Here is a 19,510-nt window from a genome sequence, read left to right as displayed (position 1 = left end):
CCTTTCGTTAATATTTCTGCTATCGGAGTCGCTAATTGCACCTCACGTCATCTTTACACTATGCCTCCTAAAAAAGTGAAAGTTGCTAAAACTGCTTCCCAGGTTGCTTTCTTTAAACCGTCACCTAAACCCCCTAAGCCGCAAGAAGCTAGCGCTCCCTCCTCTAGAGGTCTTTCTCCTGCTTCAGCCTCTGGCAGTAGTGCTTCCTCCCCGGGTCCAGTCCCTGTCAAGCCTTGTGACTTGGACGACAATGATGCACTTACAGTTGGATCTATGAAGGCTCTGCTATCGTCCTTTAAAGATGAAGTAGCTGCGGAGTTTAGAGCCTCTCTTCACACATGTCAACAGTCTATAGACAAATTGGGTGGCCGAACTGACCACCTCGAGACGAAGATGGAGGAAGTAGTGGGCTCTCATAACGCTCTTATTACCTCACACGATCAACTGGAAATGGAGGTCTCTCTTCTGCGGGATAAGGTGACGGAGGTGGAGGATAGATCCAGAAGGAATAACTTTAAATTGAGAGGTGTCTAAGAGACTGTCTCTAATAGTTCTCTACATGATTACGCTATTTCGCTATTCCTGAAATTGGCTCCGTCATTTACATCAAGTGATCTCCTGATAGATCGTATACACCGCCTACCCAAGGCCAGGAATGCTCCTGCTGATGTCCCTCGGGATGTTTTGATGCGGATCCATTTTTTTCATGTGAAGGAGGCGTTATTGAAGGCGGCTCGACCGTCCTCGGATACGGTGGATGCGTTGGGCTCCCTTCAGCTCTTTGGTGACTTTTCCAGGGACACGTTAATGAAACGATGATCTTTTCAACCTGTCACTAGTGCTCTCAGGAGAGCCAACATTCTCTACCGCTGGGAATTCCCCACTAAATTTCTCATATCTAAGGACAGCTCCACGATTCTCCTCACTAATGTGCCGGATGGCATGAAATTGTTGGAAAGATGGAACTTAGTCGGCCCTCCAGACCGTGGCTCTCCGACTCGTGGTCTTCAACAGGACTGGTCCAAAGTTGGATCGGGCTGATTATTATGCTGCGGTTTCTTTAGCAACAGGAGCGGAGAGGGGGTGATGATGTTCCTTCTCCTGTTAAGACTTTATACGTTGTTATGACTGTTGTTCATAATGTTTAGGTATTCTGAATTGGGGACCCTCCGTGCTTTCATATGCGGCTTATTGGCCTGTTGCTGCCTTTTCTGGAGTAGAAGACGGATTTTGTCTCTGCTTCGGTCGGCGCGGAGGGCCACCAATGGATGCCTTCTGTTTCACAGTTTAGGGCGATGGGGCTTTAGCCGCTAACCTCCATGTCGATTCTCCAGTCAGCCATGGTATGGTGCCTGTTTTGGTGTTATGCACACCAGTGCCAGCAGGAATGTACTGGTGTCTGAACGGTGAGGGATGCAAAACAAATGAACTCACAGACAGACTGGGGAATATGACATTACATACACAGAAGGTGATAGGGTAACAAAATAAACACAAAATGAACAGAGAAGCCCAAAGGCTAAGAAACTGGGTGTCTCCCTAGTATTAGGAATGCTCAGATGGAAAGAAGCGAGATGTAGTGATTTAATACGTAGAGAACCCGAAATGCTGTTGCTAAGGGCAACAGCAAAACCCTAAAGGGTTACCAACGGGTGTGGCAGTAAACTCCTTGGTCAGAGATGGAATAATAGACACAAGGAGAGTCTCCACAATCCTAGTCCTCACTTGCAGTGCACTGGTTCAGCTTACTGCCACTAAACTGACACCTGAACACCTTGCACAGTGAGAAAGGATTTTGGCAGGCAAGTCTGAGAATACAGCCGCAAACCTGCTAGGTTCACAGAGTAGCAAAAGAACCCCAGCAGGTTAAACGACTGACTCCAGTCTTACTGCTAGGTCTGGATTGGCAGAGTGTAATACCAAATCCCAAGGCCTATTTGCAGTAAGCAACAAACAAATACAAAGTTTACACAGTACTAGCTAGCTTTCAGGAACTGACTAACCAACAAAGATTCAGCAGCATCTGCCTAACCTGAGAAGAGGGTTTATATAGCAGGTGCTGTCCACGCCCCACTCAGACCTCACAGACTGTGAGCACAAAAACCAGCACCGGATCCCCTGCCGTGCACAAAGCCTGTAACCACTGCACAGCAAAAGACCCGAACTGGAGTATCAGCTACGCTCAGGTTACTCCACTAGCACTTGTCTCCCGGTTGCCATGACGACGTGGCAGCACAGAGCAGGAGACCCTAACATTTGGCCCCTGGAGGGGTCAGTTCAGTTGTTTATCCGTCCTTTGTTCTCCTTCTCATGTTGTCCTGTTGCCAGACCTTGTATCCTATTATATTGCCTAGTATGTTTGTTCTCCTTTTAACAATGCTGAATGTGGTTTCTCTTAATGTTAAGGGCTTGAACTCTCCTCAGAAGAGGAAGCTTGCCCTCAATTACTTTCACAGACTCAAAGCGCATGTTGTCGCGGTCCAAGAGACCCACTTCAGAGGGGCGGCACCTCCTCTGTTTCGGAACTCTAAATTCCCTCATTGTTACACGGCTAATGGTCCGGAGAAGAAAGCGGGTGTCGCTATTTTGATCTCCCAACATTGCTCATTCAGTGTCTTAGCTCAATATTCTGATCCCAAGGGAAGATATCTGATTCTGGTGGGGAAGTTAGATAATGTAGATGTCACCCTGGTGTCCTGCTATGCCCCTAATACTAGACAATTATCCTTTTGTAAAAAGTTTTTCTCAGTTTTACAGACTCATGCTACCGGTGCTGTCTTGATCCTGGGGGACTTTAATATGGTACTTGACCCGAATATGGATAGGTCCAGGTCGATCGTGGTTCGTAGTCCCAAACCTCATGATTTCACTAAAGGGTTTAGTAGCTTGATAGCGGAATATGACCTTTACGACATTTGGAGATCTCAACACCCTACAGAGAGAGATTATTAGTTCTATTCCCATGTCCATCGATCATATTCTAGGATAGATTTGGCCTTCTCCGACAGATGGACTTTAGCCTCTATTAGCAAAATTGACATCTTACCCATGACATGGTCAGACCACTCCCCCTTGTTGTTGGTGCGGGATATAGGTGGTAGGAGGGCGATCCCTGGGCCTTGGAGATTAGGGTTTGGTGCCCTCTCCCATCCGGAGGCTCGACAAGTTATTCAGTAGTCCGTGTACCACTATCTTAATGAAAATGACCCCAACGACACCTCGCTATTTAATCACTGGTGTTCTCTTAAAGCTGTCGTTAGAGGGTCGGCTATTCAAATTGCTGCAAAATTGAAGAGGGACTATAAACGGATTTATGAACAGGCTGAACTTGAGGCCCTTGATTTGGAGAGGGCTCACAAAGTGAATCCGAATGATAAAACTCTTTATAGACGACTCTTCCTAGCTTTGGAAAAAGTTAATTCCTTTTCATTGCGGGAAGTACAGCGTAACATAGCGCGACTTAACCAGAAATTCTATGTTTTCGGTAATAAGGCCGGTCGATTATTAGCCAGTAAATTAAGGGGACAGAAGGCGAGGGATTGGGTGCTCCATGTTTTCAATTCTCGAAGCTCTAAGGTATATGACCCGCACCACATTGCTAACGCGTTTGCGGAGTATTACTCTAACCTTTATAACCTCTGGGATGATTTAGACACCCACCAACCCACTCAAGTAGATATTGATGCTTTCCTGCAATCCTTAGCCCTTCCTTCTTTAGACCATGCAGACTGCCTGTCCGTGAGCTCGCCCTGGACTGCGGACGAAATATTTGCGACCATTGACTCGCTTCCATCTGACAAAACTCCTGGCCCGCATGGATTCCCCGCTAACTTTTATAAATCTTTTAAAGCAGAGCTGACTCCGGTTCTGGCGTCCTTGTTTGGGGAAGCCACATCGGCCGGGCGTTTCCCGAAGGAGATGCTCGATGCACGTATAGTGGCCATCCCTAAACCTGGGAAATCCCCTTCTGCAGTGCAAAATTACAGACCTATAGCCTTGTTAAACACAGACGTCAAGATCTATGCAAAAATGATCGCTAGACGTATTTGCCCCTTTCTGTCTCATCTTATTAAACCTGATCAGGTGGGGTTCATTCCGGGCAGGCAGGCTACTGATAACACTCGCCGGGTTCTAGACGTAATGGATTATTGTGAACCCCTTGGGTCTCCTCTTCTTATTCTCTCCTTAGATGCTGAAAAAGCATTTGATAGGCTACACTGGGGGTTTGTGCAGACTGCGTTGCGCTGCTTCGGGTTTAGAGGGGGTATACTGGACTCTATCCTTGCCTTGTATTCTTCCCCTTCAGCCACGGTTTCTGTTAATGGATGCGTCTCTGCTAGTTTCAGCATCACCAATGGTACGCGACAGGGGTGTCCGTTGTCTCCTCTCATATTTGCCTTAGCAATTGAGCCCTTGGCAGAGAAAATCAGGCTGGCAGCGGGCATTCATGGCCCTATTATTGGTGGTGTTTCCCACAAAATTAGTCTCTATGCGGATGATATCCTCTTATGCTTAACAAGGCCTAAGATTTCTCTTTCTGCCTTGCACCAAGTTTTGAAGCAGTTTTCCGAGGTGTCATATTAGAAACTGAATACCTCTAAAACTGAGGCCCTTCCCCTACATATTTCCGCAGATTTACTACAGGCACTACAAGGTGAATTCAAGTATGCATGGCAGTCTACATCCCTCAAATATTTAGGTATTAACCTGGCTAGAGAACGGGACTTGATTGACTGCAACTATAGACCGTTGTTGCAGGCTTTTGAGACTCTGACCAATGATTGGATGCTCCACGAAGTATCCTGACTGGGCCGTATAGCAGCTGCTAAAATGGTGCTACTCCCAAAATTTATATATTTTTACAGAGCTATCCCTCGACTTCTCCCAAGACCGTTACTTCACAAGTTTAATCATATTCTAATTCGTTATATATGGAAGGGCTCTAAGCCTAAAACAGCTAGATATACCCTTTCCCTTCAGAAACTTAGGGGAGGTGCTGCCTTTCCGGATCTCGAGGCTTATCATTCCACTTGTATACTGAGTCAGGTTAGAGACTGGTTGGGCTATTATTGAGGGTTCTATGGTGTCTCCCTTTGGTCTCCCCGATCTCCTATGGTTGCCTGCTACAGTGACTCCCCGCCAGACCGACACTTGTAAGGCGATTGCCACAACTCTGCAGATTTGGCGTAAATTTGTATCCTCTCAAGCAGAGGTGACTCTACCCTCTTTAGACTTGTCTCTGTCTGCCATAGCTGCCCTGATACCTTCCCCTAAACCTGGATGTGTGGGCGGAAAGGGGGGTGGCCTCACTGAACGATGTGATTCAAGCGGAGAATCTGGTCCCCTTTTCTCACCTCCAGAGCACGGCTAATATTTCACCCCGGAGACTTTTATAAGTATCTCCAGTTGAGACATTGGATTCGGAGTAATGCCTCACTCCCCTTGGCCAATTTAGCTCCCCCCCCTTTTTGCTTTCTCAACTTAAATCATCAGCTCAGAGAGGTACTATCTCCTGGTGGTATCAGTTTTTGGTTTCGGGACGGGCCGTTGGGAGACTGCCTGCTATGGTTAAATGGGAGAGGAACCTCTCCCTGGCTTTGTCTGACGAGGATTGGGATGTCATCTTTCGCACTTGTTTTAAGGTTTCCAAATGTGTTCACCACTCGGAGATGTTTTTTAAACTACTCCACAGGGCCTATTTCACCCCGGAGCGGCTGCATAAAATGTGGCCTACAGTCTCCCAGTTTTGCTGCAGGAACTGCGCCTTGATTGGAGATATCTTTCATGTTTTCTGGGCTTGCCCGGTTGTACAGCCGCTCTGGAAAGAAATATTTTGTATGATTAGTGAAGTATTAAGATCCGATGTCCCGGCAGACCCCTTAACGGCTCTGTTTCACTTTTATCCAGGGCCACTATCGCAGGGAGATAGATACCTTATGGGACATATTTTTATTGCCACCAAGGCTTCCATTGCCCAACTGTGGCCGATGAGGCGGTTATATCCGTCTTTTTTTTTTTTTCTCTTGATGGTAGTGACTAAGTATGGCAATATTCCCCCCCCCCTCTTTCTTTTTTCTTCCTCCCTCCCCCCTCTTTTTTTTTTTTTTTGTTACCCTCTTTAAATTCATGTTTGCTTGTATTCTGTTGATGTATGCTACCTGCTGTTAAAAAGAAAAAAAGAAATCTTCATGTTGTACAGTGTGGAAACTTGGGCCATATTAACAATGGGGCAACTGGGACTACAGGGCCAGGCCTCCACATAAATCCAGGCCCATCCAGGGCTGGATTAAAGGCCACATAGGCCTGGGGCTAAAAATCATCAAAGGCCTATACTGAGAAGGGGAGGAGCTGTGACCAGTACTGTGTGGGTGTGGCTAGAGCCATGTGGGCGTGTATACCAAGTTTACACTATAAACCCTACTGTCTCCCCTAAGTACATAAATAAAAATAGAAGAATGGCATAATTTTGTGAGAAAACAAGAAGTACAATTTTAATACTTATGACTTATGCCCGAATATTTAATTGGCGCCAAGTATCTTATTTGTGTGGGCAGCTGGTCATCATCATGCTTCTATGATTATGGGCCTATTTTTATATGGAGGCCTGGACCTCCATCCACCCCATTGTTATTCTGGCCCTGGGCCCATCATCATAAGAGCATAATGATGACCAGCCGCCTGGGGGCCCACACATTGGCCATAAATTAAGGGGCCTATTTATCAACTAGTGATAAATCTCGTTGTGTATGATAAATGGTGCTCCAGCCAATCAGCTCCCAACTGTCATTTTTCAAACACATAACAGGAGCTGACTGTCTGGTGCACCATTTTTCATACAAAACGAGTTTTATCATTCACGACTAGTTTTATCACTTGTTGATAAATGAGCCTCTAAAACTGGATTTCTATGTTCCTCAGAAAATGATTAGGTTATCTATATTTACGTATTTAGGGAGAGATTGGAGCCGATCTCACAGGTTGTGTACAGACCCGCACAGCCCTGGCTACACCCACACAGCACTTGTCACACACACACCACACACACACACACACACACACACACACACACACACACACACACACACACACACACACACACACACACACACACACACACACACACACGTCACACCTCACAATAGACCCTTGATCATTTTCCGCTCCAGGCCAATGTGGCCCTTTATCTGGGCCTGGTGGAAACAATGCAGTCAATAAAAATAAAAAAATTGGGAAATTCGCTCAGAGCTCTGAACGCAACACACAGAAATCTTAATGTCCTTGTTTAAATCAATTAATAAGAGAACATGTTTTCTAATTAAATCTATCAAAGAAGGGTTTAAAAAATGTTCCCAGTGTTTCTATTTATATCTGCTATAATGAGTGACATAGAAAAAGAGCAGGTAATGGTCCATTTCATGGTATTTAGACTCACATAATCCTCCCCTAAAAATGAAAGAAAGAAATTAAGGTGGATTCATTTCTGAGGGAATATAAAATGTCTGTTTTTAATAAATATGGTGCTAATTCAGTAAGGAGTGCAAATTCTGCTAATTAGCAGAATGTGCTATCCTTTGGATTGCATGCTGGGGGCCGCCCATCGCAGGGCAAGGCCGCCCAACATGCTGACCGCTGCCTCCCCCCCTTGATGAAGCAGAAATTGCGATCGCATCGCAATTACTGCTTCATATCAGGAATTAGGGGTGCATTCTGCTGGCACTTAGCTGCGTCCACAGAAGGCCTGCCGCCATCTTCCCACTTAAGTGGTCACACAGCAGCCGCGATCACGCCCCCAATCACGCCGCACCCCACCCTCCCCGTTTAGCCGCCCCCGCATTGCTCCATCTCCGCCCTGGAAACGGAGTGTTCCCGCCTCTACCCCCGCCCCCCGGCCGCCTCTACCTGATTGACAGGTAGAGGGGATCGCATTTTCTGCAGCCCCCCGCAGAAAGTGTGGGTGCATATGCAGGATGGGCGCGCGCAATAATTCCGGTTGGATCGCAATTTTTCGATCCAACCTGAATTAGCTCCTATATTTGGGTTTTCCACCTTCAGCTGAGTTTACCTTATTGATTTTTATGCAACTACCTGTATTACTAAGTACATTGCTTGATTCCTTCGTTTGTGTCACACTGCCCTAACATCTCTAAGACATCGAGTCCAGAGAAGACATTAAGAATAGGAACCATACGGATCTGGTGAATGCTGCATAGCTTCCAATTAGCCACAAACAACATAGAAGCGTTTCATTGCCTATACCTATTTTTTTGATTGGGACCCAAAGCAAGTCCATAGTTTTGATGTGATACTGCTCTGTTGGCTGAAATTGTTCTCCCCACACTTTGTAATACAAACCTTTTCCTCATGCCATGCGTAATATTCAAATTTGCTAATGTTATATTTCAACTCGCAATTAGATTATTAATTTCTCAGAATAGGTTTTACAATGCAATTCAATTCTGAACATGGTGTTTGAGTATTTGGGTATTGTCAAAGTCAGAAAAATATCTCTATGCACACTACCATATTTGCACCTCACACAGGTCCGTGCTGCGCATGCGTACGCTCTCCCGTACGTGCGCATACTCACAGTCGCGGGCACCCGCAGGCGCACGGTATGCGTATTTACGGTAGAGTTTATGTGATCGTAGCGTGCGACTCAATCATTACATATTTCCACTATATAATGTATTTTGTAGATCATGGTCCCTTTGATAGATTCTGAAAGTTTGGTTAATGTAGAATGTTCATGAACAGAGAAATCCCTCTTTGTTTGATACGAAGGGACAGACAGGAGTAATACAGTGGTGTTTAGTACCCATCGGAAGAGTATTTAATTAGCAATATTCCGGTGTTAGTTTGAAGCGGATTAATCGCTCGTGCGAATAGTTATGGACATAAGAAGTTTATGAACATTTACTGTATTTGCACTTACTTATCCATGCGGCGGGAAACCCAGTTTCCCTCCCACCTGAGCTGTTGGAAATAGTCACGGCCCACCTGTATGAATCAACCTATGACCTTTTGTTATAATGCGAGGAGGAATTCCTGTGTCCAATGAACAATGAGATTGTAGGGACCATTGAATTGTATTGTGTGTGGGGCATAAATAGACAAGCCGATCACATCCAGCTCTCACTCTTCAACGGTTATCATTGCTGAAAATCGGGAGCTGGATGTCCAGAGGCGCATGCGATCGTTTCCCCTTGTGCGTAAGTGTTTCTCCGCAACCATATTGTTCTTACTGTTATTGTGGGCCATTTCTCTCTCTCTCTCTCTTCTCCTCTTTCTCTCTTATTTTCCCTTAAAACGTAATTGTATTGTATTGTATTTCCTGTGTAGTTATCTGGTTAGGTAGTCTATGTTATATTGTAGTGTATGACTTGTATTGTGTTAATTCTTTTGCAAGTATATCATTCATAATATATATATAATAGGCGTTGGACCCTAAGCCCAGGTATCTGTGTATTTCTTATAGTGTTTAGTATTCTCAGAGCGTCGGTGATGCTCAAACAGCTTTTAAGTTAATAAGGTTACACTAGGTTGCATCTACACCCTATCTCTACACAAAGGTTTTACTGCATATTACATTGTTTATGGTTTAGATATAAAGGTTTAACATTGTGAGCGTCTGCGCCGCTCGTGATCTCCTCGTGGTCTCGAGCGTCCGCTACGCTGATAGCGTAGCATTACGGTAGTCGCTCACCTATAAGTGTGCCCGATACCAACAGCGTATTCTCATGAGCGTCTGTATCGCTCGAGCAGCGCGCACCCGATACAGCGTCCGTTACGCTATAGTGAACCATTACGTTAGTCAGCAGCCAATAGCGTGCCTGCCTGTGATCTCTTGGCCGTGAGCGAACGTGACGCTTGAGCGTCTCGACCACGGCTAAGCGATTGTTACGCAACGAGCGTACCCTTACGGTACTTCATACGTAAATAGCGTACAGTGTTCTTAGACCTCATAAAGGGTTTTATATATGATAAATATTTAGCTTTATCAATTGGCGGCTCGCCCGTCCTTCACATATCTGCACTAGGTAATTTCAGCAGACATTATCCAGCAGCAAAGGGCGGGAGATCATATTCCTCGTAGTGCTGTTTGGATAAGCGTCTGCTTCGCTTAGTAAAGGGTGCTGAAGGAATCCGGGACCGGAGGTAAGAACAAAACGATAGTGTCCTTTTAAAACTGTTTATTTCTGTCTTGCGTACACACGCACGCATATCTGCATTTCTTTTCATTCGTGTATTTTCATATATCACTCTCCTGTTTGCCATTGTATAATTGATAAACGTACTAAGAGAGATTTGTCGCTATTTCATAGTTAAAGTGTAAAAGTAATACATTAAAGGGATAAAGTGTAAAGCGCACACGCAACTCTACCTAAAGGTATAAAGAGAGATTGGTGTGGTGCTTGGTAGATGATCAAGGATCATCTACATTGATAAAACGTGTTAGTTGTGTTACGGTGGACATTGGTTTTGTGTACACGTGTCTCTAACAAAGGGCTGAGACTCGCGTACGCAAAGGCCGACGCACGCACCGTAAATTACGCAACGGAGCGTCTGGGTACGCCCACGTAACTCAAGTCACACGATAGTGTTGATTTTTAAGTAGCGCAACAAGCGATAAGTAGCGCAACAAGCGATAAGTAGCGCAACAGGCGATAAATAGCGCAAATCTATTTTAAATTCGAAATTTAAATTAATAGATCCTTCTCCTAATTTGTAACACATCTGGTCTAAAGAGAAATTTCTGCGCAGAAATAGAAATAGAAACAAAAGTGTACATGTGGTGAGTGAGTGTTTTTACATACAATTTTGAGGTTGAACCAAAAGAAATCATCGAGTTCTCGTGAGGTACATACGTGTAAGTGACATGCACGGTGGCTAGGGAGGCATCCTTGGTTAAACAAAAAAAAAAATTGAGCATTAGAGTATAGCAGACCAGGAGGTCATACTGTAACAGACCAGGAGGTCATAGCAGACCAGCAGGTTCAGGTACAGCAGACAAGGAAGTCCGCTATACAGTCCACAGGCACAACACCTAAAAGGGTTGGTGCAACACCCATATAGGCCATACAAGCTCTTGCTGAAGGAATTCGCAGCCGCAATTTTCGCTTCCGCTGGTCGCTCCGTACATAAGATTAGTTGCTTATGTGCTGAACGATTGTACCGCACGTAATTGTGTGCATTAGTAAACCTGACCGGTACTATTTGTGTACGAAGGTCATAAACGCTATTTGTACATTCTGACGTGATTTGTGTAATTTTTTATTTTTACAAAGGGAAGTTCGCTGGTCACTCAGGAACTATCCAACAACCGATACTTGCTGGGGAACGCGCCCCAGTAAATAAAGGTTCACAGGGGCCCTAGGTTGGGTACAACAGCTCTGGATACAGTGATTGTGTTACTGGCCAACGTGGGCGAGAAGTGAGTGGAGTACTCGGTAAACTTCACCGCCAGCCTGCCCCGGGCATCTTGGTTTTTGTAAGGGTTCGCTGAAGAAAAGCAACACCTGCAAGTTATGGGGGCCAGTTGTTCAGGTAGGGGGCGATCAACCTCGGTTCGGGTTGATTTAGTAAACCGACCAATCGGGTCGGCCAGGTATGTAATGTGTGTAAAACACGGTTCACACACAGAGGTTTTATGTGATGAATGGGAAAGAATGACTGTACATGACGGGGAGAAATTCCCAAGAATAGGTAGCTTTAGCCCAGAAGTGTTACTAAATCTAAGGAGAAGGATAGGTCTTATTGAACCAGCAAAGAGACGGATCAAACATTATGATTGTTTAAAGTTATGGCAACAGGAAAGTGAAATGCAAAAAGAGCTAACTGACATATCTGACTCTCATCTTGGGAGGAGAGATGTGGCAACGGAGAGGATTATGGTTGCGGAGAAAAGCACAAGGTTGAACAATAAAAACGCACTTAGCAACTATGATAAGAATAAGTGTAATAAACATAACAATGATAATTGTAATGCTGTTAAATGTACAACTATTAACCCGTGCAAGTTGCACCCCATGTCAAACTTCCCTCAGGAATACGAGCAAGAAAGTGAACTCAACACGATGTCGGCACCACTTCCAGCAGCCATCACACAAGACATCCAGGTGGACGCGACCAAATCGGTAAAGGCAATAATCAAACCCCCTAACGGAGGGTCAGGTGAGGTCGTGTCCACAGGTACGTACAATGTTTTATATCACGCACAAACAAATGTACCCCATATTGTAAGACCAAAACAAGGTGATGTAATTGAGTTTAGTCCTGTCAGGGTGATCACAGTCCCCAATGGGAAGACTGACGATCAGGGAACCATTCCCGTCCAGGACAGTGCAATGCGCTGTCCCTGGTCCCGGACCGAATTGAGATCAATTATGTCCGAATTTCCTGATCCACGGAAAAATCTAGTCGCATGTCAAAGGTTCATTAAAGAACTAGGAAACTCAACAGAACCCACCAACAAAGATTGGCGGACAGTGCTGAGGGCATGTTTGCCCTCCGGTGTTGACTCTGCGACATTTATTACTGATTGTCAATTAGACACAGAAGTACCTCAAACGGAGGAACACAATCAGGAATGTATTAAGCAGATAAACCAACAGTTGGAAGTATATTTCCCTGCCGTTGTCAAGTGGAATGAAATCTTCTCCATAAGACAAAACGAAAGGGAAAGTATCTCCAGTTATTTCAATCGAGCACTGCAAGTAATGGCTAGGAACACTGGGATCACAGACATCAAAACATGCGCACAGCATAGAGAAATAGCGGTTAAGGTATTAATGAATGGTTTAAAGGAGGTATTGAGTACAAGGGTACAGACCACCAACCCAAACTGGAGAAATATCTCGGTGGCCGCATTAAGAGAGGCCGCTATTGATATTGATCGAAATATCACCAGATACAGAGAGTCACAAAGTGATAAATTAATGGCCGCAAGTATACAGGCCCTAACCACAAGACCACTCCAGCATAAGCCCCAAACCCCTGCGAGAAATTTAAATGTGGAAGTCTGTTACAATTGTCATAAAAAAGGACACTTTGCGAGAGATTGTAGATCAAGAGAAATACAAAAGTCATATCAATTCCCTAGACAACAACATAATCATGGTATCCAAGGAAGCAGGGAAGCACAGGGAAAGCGGTTGATGGTGATGAGCATCCGAGCGTTTGAGGAGGCATCAAATCAACCAAAACCTCAGGTCACTGACACTTGGAAGAAGCCCCGGGTTTGTTATCATTGTAGAAGAGAAGGGCATTATGCCAGCAACTGTAATAACCCACCTAAAGTCAGACCCCCTAGACCAAGAAATGAGCAAAATTATGACACACCAAATTATAATCAGGGATCATATAGGAAGAATTTTGGCCCACACCCATAATGTGCAGTCAGGAAAGGTGATCATTAGGACTGATGGTAAGCCAGAGGTTATAGTTAATAAATTGGGAGGTCATTCCCTGAAGACACAGGAATGACCGGGTGAAACGTTGTAAATGTATCTGTGAAATGTTTCTTTTTCTCTCTCCCCATCTCTGACGAATATTGGTAGGATTCAAACATTGCATATATACTTGGTCTTTGCAGAAGTCTACCAAACCCCAGCATGACCTATCCGCATCAATGTATTCTGGCCAGATACAGACAATGGAATATGGAAGTGCTGGGGGGAGGGACTGCGCAAGGAAACCATTAGACATGTAGATATGACTGCCTGATGATCTGACAATGTTTTAAAATGTTTTAAAATGTTTGAAAACTGTTTGTTTGAAAAATGTTTTTTTTTCCTGTTGTTGTTTATTGATGTGTTATGTTATATATATACATATATGAATTGTTCTCTCTCTCTTTTTTTTTTTTTTTGCTGTTGTTGTTTTCTCTCTCTTCTCACTCATGCTTTCATGTTTTAAAGATGGTATGTCACACCTCAGTTAGGCAAATGGTAATGCAAGATTTTTTTTGCTCCTTACAGAAAGATCGCTGGTTTGGAGGGAATATTGCATCACCGGAATGTTCGTTTGGAAGACTGAGAGACAGCACCTTTTTGAGATGACAGCAGAACAAGAAGAACAACAAGACTAGAGAACTTAATTATCGTAACAAGTTTCTCTCCCCCTCTAACTGTTTTCCTGTACCCTCATTACAAATTTCTTCTTTTCTCCTCCTGTAAGATGGACTTGCCCCAAGAGACTGTGATCTGGATTTTCCTGTTGACCATGATGTTGACCAGAGCAGTCTGTTCCGGCGAGAGTACCAGAGAGGTCGAGAAAGGATCCAGAAAGGTTCCGATGACTGAGACGGAGGTGTAAATTTCCAATAGCAAGACAACCACCAAGCAAAAGGCGAGTACCGGAAACGATCTAGCAGCCATGTTATTTGTAAACATTTGTTAGCTGAAAAGAAAACTGTATCTGTAGGCTCTGTGACAATGTAGTTGAGGATGGGTGCATCAAGAAATGCCAATCCAGTTTTAATATCCACATGGACCGGCATCCCTTGAGTGACTATCACTCCTTAGTGGGTAGTGTGCTAAATCAAACAGATTGTTGGGTATGCTCTCAAGTACCTCAAGGTCATAGCAAATCAGGACTAGTACCATTTCCTTTAACGATAGGGGAGGTACTTGAGCTAAAGGGTGGGAGACCGGTGGACAGGAGGTTTAATATCTCCAGCCCTCCTAGTTTGAAGCTCCACCAATACCATGTGGATAGGTCCCTATTATGTTTTAACATCTCCAATCCCTGAAAGCCGGGAAATTGGGAAGTGTCATGGAGTAACCAAACCATGACCTTTTCGCATAGAGCAGATAGAATGCCTACAGATACAGAGCTTGTACGCCACATAGCCAGTAGAGGAAAATCTTTCCGATATAGGTATACCTTAGGAAATAGGATTACGAGAGTTGGAGAGGTATCACCAGGATACTGTGCACATATCGTACAAGCTGATACGAGTACTAGACAGATGGGAGAATTAGGGTTAGGAGATTTCACATGGAAGATGTGTAATATGGTTATGTCCTACTCCGTCCCATATGTTCTCCCCGATGATGCATATTTCATATGCGGGAGGAAGGCGTACAAGTGGCTTGCCCCAAACTCTGAAGGATTGTGTTATATTGGAAAAGTACTACCTGAGGTAATGAGTTTAAGGAGTGAGGAAACTGTAATTCCCATGGATCTGATTTATGACCCAAATGTAGAAACAATGATGTGATGAAAATGCGATTTCTACGGTCCGTTTCTTTCACCTGTTTTTCCGTTTCCTCCAAGGTAAAAAGACCCACTTGGACGAGGAATTTGATGAGCCGATATATAGACAACAGATGGATTAAAGAAGAAGTTTTGACAACCTGATACACAGATTTTTGATGAACTATGCCATGGATCCCCAGTTTCCCTAGAAATTTTAAAATCACGCTAGCCCAACACTTTTGTAAATCTATGGACATTGACAGCTTTTGCTCGCCCCTTATGGGCAAAAGCACAAAGAAGACTGCATTCAACAGACACCAAACAAGACCTCAATCGACGAACGTACATTTACCTGAAATAGAATACCACCGCATTTACCGTAATTATGTCTTTTCTTCATTTCTACAACCCTCAGGTAATGACACACATAGTCGATAGGGAATACAGGCACAGATATCAGCAATCACATATCTCCCCCATTCATGTATCATCAACTAAAATGTGCTCCCCCATTTTGTTACAACCAAAGCCGAAAAGAGCTCGGTAAAGTTTGACAGCCCATCCACAGACCCGTACCACGGGATAAGAAGGAATTCAAATGTATACTTCGCAATACCTCGAAGCTTGATTTAAAACACGTACGGCACGATGATACATGACCCCCAAGCACGGATTCATACACACATGCTTCTGCTATCTCACTAGGTCATACCCTTTTTCCTACCTTCTCCTCTCCTCCCCTACCCAACCATGTAAATGTATTAACCCCTGACATATATTTTTCTCTTTTTGAAATGTTTTAGAAGGTGGCAGTTATTGTTGACTGCCAAAGGGTGGACTGTCAAAGTCAGAAAAATATCTCTATGCACACTACCATATTTGCACCTCACACAGGTCCGTGCTGCGCATGCGTACGCTCTCCCGTACGTGCGCATACTCACAGTCGCGGGCACCCGCAGGCGCACGGTATGCGTATTTACGGTAGAGTTTATGTGATCGTAGCGTGCGACTCAATCATTACATATTTCCACTATATAATGTATTTTGTAGATCATGGTCCCTTTGATAGATTCTGAAAGTTTGGTTAATGTAGAATGTTCATGAACAGAGAAATCCCTCTTTGTTTGATACGAAGGGACAGACAGGAGTAATACAGTGGTGTTTAGTACCCATCGGAAGAGTATTTAATTAGCAATATTCCGGTGTTGGTTTGAAGCGGATTAATCGCTCGTGCGAATAGTTATGGACATAAGAAGTTTATGAACATTTACTGTATTTGCACTTACTTATCCATGCGACGGGAAACCCAGTTTCCCTCCCACCTGAGCTGTTGGAAATAGTCACGGCCCACCTGTATGAATCAACCTATGACCTTTTGTTATAATGCGAGGAGGAATTCCTGTGTCCAATGAACAATGAGATTGTAGGGACCATTGAATTGTATTGTGTGTGGGGCATAAATAGACAAGCCGATCACATCCAGCTCTCACTCTTCAACGGTTATCATTGCTGAAAATCGGGAGCTGGATGTCCAGAGGCGCATGCGATCGTTTCCCCTTGTGCGTAAGTGTTTCTCCGCAACCATATTGTTCTTACTGTTATTGTGGGCCATTTCTCTCTCTCTCTCTCTCTCTTCTCCTCTTTCTCTCTTATTTTCCCTTAAAACGTAATTGTATTGTATTGTATTTCCTGTGTAGTTATCTGGTTAGGTAGTCTATGTTATATTGTAGTGTATGACTTGTATTGTGTTAATTCTTTTGCAAGTATATCATTCATAATATATATATATATTAGGCGTTGGACCCTAAGCCCAGGTATCTGTGTATTTCTTATAGTGTTTAGTATTCTCAGAGCGTCGGTGACGCTCAAACAGCTTTTAAGTTAATAAGGTTACACTAGGTTGCATCTACACCCTATCTCTACACAAAGGTTTTACTGCATATTACATTGTTTATGGTTTAGATATAAAGGTTTAACATTGTGAGCGTCTGCGCCGCTCGTGATCTCCTCGTGGTCTCGAGCGTCCGCTACGCTGATAGCGTAGCATTACGGTAGTCGCTCACCTATAAGTGTGCCTGATACCAACAGCGTATTCTCATGAGCGTCTGTATCGCTCGAGCAGCCCGCACCCGATACAGCGTCCGTTACGCTATAGTGAACCATTACGTTAGTCAGCAGCCAATAGCGTGCCTGCCTGTGATCTCTTGGCCGTGAGCGAACGTGACGCTTGAGCGTCTCGACCACGGCTAAGCGATTGTTACGCAACGAGCGTACCCTTACGGTACTTCATACGTAAATAGCGTACAGTGTTCTTAGACCTCATAAAGGGTTTTATATATGATAAATATTTAGCTTTATCAGTATCTCCACTATCTACAACCTGTCTCCCGGTTAATCCTCTTAGTTTCCTGAAGTTAAGTCCAGACTTTTGTTATACAGGTTGAGTATCCCATATCCATATATTCCGAAATACGGAATATTCCGAAATACGGACTTTTTTGAGTGAGAGTGAGATAGTGAAACCTTTGTTTTTTTTAGATGGCTCAATGTACACAAACTTTGTTTAATACACAAAGTTATTAAAAATACTGTATTAAATGACCTTCAGGCTGTGTATATAAGGTGTATATGAAACATGAATGAATTGTGTGAATGTAGACACACTTTGTTTAATGCACAAAGTTATAAAAAAATATTGGCTAAAATGACCTTCAGGCTGTGTGTATAAGGTGTATATGTAACATAAATGCATTCTGTGCTTAGATTTAGGTCCCATCGCCATGATATCTCATTATGGTATGCAATTATTCCAAAATACGGAAAAATCCCATATCCAAAATACCTCTGGTCCCAAGCATTTTGGATAAGGGATACTCAACCTGTACTAATAGAATATGACCTTCCCTAGTAATTATGCAATGCTGATAGTCATGGGACCATCATGGTCTTCTCACTACACTTTGATCAGTGCTCCCGATCTTTCAATCCCTAAATCGATGGTGGCGATGAAAGCCAGTTTGTGTCCAGTTTATGCGCGGAGTTGATATAATTCAGGCCCAATATTATAAATTGTGATCAGGATTTCTTACTTGTGGCCCACATTAGTTGCTAACACATTGTGTACCCCTACAGCAGGATGAGTTCTAGCTCAAGGACAAATAAAATCTTCACTCAGTAGCTTGCACGCAGTATTAGCACACAAGAAGGAAGATATCTACAATAAAAAAATCATCTATAAACATTATTATATTGTATTATTTATTATATTATTATTACAATGCAATTAATGTTTATTATGCATGATTGTAATCATAATTATCCTCTCTGCCTCTACAGTTTATTTGCACTTGATGCAATCTTAACATCTGTTTCATATTTCAGAAACTCATGGAGCGTATACAGAATCCAGAGTATTCCACAACCATGGACGTGGCCCCTGTCATTTTAGCTGCTCACAGAAACAACTATGAGATCCTTACAATGCTTTTGAAACAAGACGTGTCTCTCCCTAAGCCTCATGCAGTGGGCTGTGAGTGTACCCTGTGTACAGCCAAGAACAAGAAAGACAGCCTAAGACATTCCAGGTTAGGGTTTCACGGTGGAAGAAGGGATAGATTCTGTAGCTGTCAGCAATCTGTGACTGTGATTTCACCACTATTACCGCAGATGAGGCACCAAAATTATAATGATATGTGATAATAATGTGACCATAGCCAGTCTGACTATTGTGTGGCAGGCCTAGAAATAGTTGGAAGATGACTGATATCAGCTGTTGTGTGCAGTTACAGTATATTGTGGCTGTTCTTGCCATCCCCCATGTGGATGGAACATCATCAATATGTGTAGCTAACTTGTGGTCATCAGTTGTGGTCAGAGAATAGATCAGAATCGGCCTATGTGTCCAGTGTATGTTTATAACACACTTAAGTGGACAAGCTTAAAAATTAGCAACTACTGTACATCTCATAAAAATGTGACTTTAAACAAAGTTTCATTACACGGAGCTCCATTTAAAAATGAGTCATAGCCCCTATGACTAGCAGACAGTGGTAAGATTAGCTTAGGACTGCATCAGTTGCAGTCTGTAGAAGCCTAAAATGGTTGATGTATTAGCAGGGGAGTGGCTTCCTGTGGGAAGCACTCTCTCGGCTATGGCAGTCAGGACTGGCAGTCCTAGGGGGAGAAAACACATCTTCTTGGGTCTGCCTATCTAGCTGTGATTAGCAGGGAATGCTTTCTATGCAATGTCACTGCCACTGCTAGTCAGTCCCTGCGTGTGGCAGATTTTACTGGGGGGGATGCAGTCCGCCAG

General features: G+C 43.8%; 1 protein-coding gene across 3 annotated transcripts in view; it reads left to right on the top strand.

Moving 5' to 3' along the window:
• The window catches only part of TRPC1 (transient receptor potential cation channel subfamily C member 1), a 394,953-nt gene that overhangs the window by 178,151 nt on the left and 197,292 nt on the right, over positions 1-19,510 (top strand). For all 3 annotated transcript variants that reach the window (XM_063915992.1, XM_063915990.1, XM_063915991.1), the window contains one exon: positions 18,580-18,782. In XM_063915992.1, coding sequence (XP_063772062.1) covers positions 18,580-18,782 — 203 coding nt within the window. The remainder of the gene's footprint in view (positions 1-18,579; positions 18,783-19,510) is intronic.

The sequence above is a fragment of the Pseudophryne corroboree genome, chromosome 4, assembly GCF_028390025.1.
Source record: "Pseudophryne corroboree isolate aPseCor3 chromosome 4, aPseCor3.hap2, whole genome shotgun sequence".
NCBI lineage: Eukaryota > Metazoa > Chordata > Amphibia > Anura > Myobatrachidae > Pseudophryne > Pseudophryne corroboree.
This window is presented reverse-complemented; position numbering and strand designations above follow the sequence as displayed.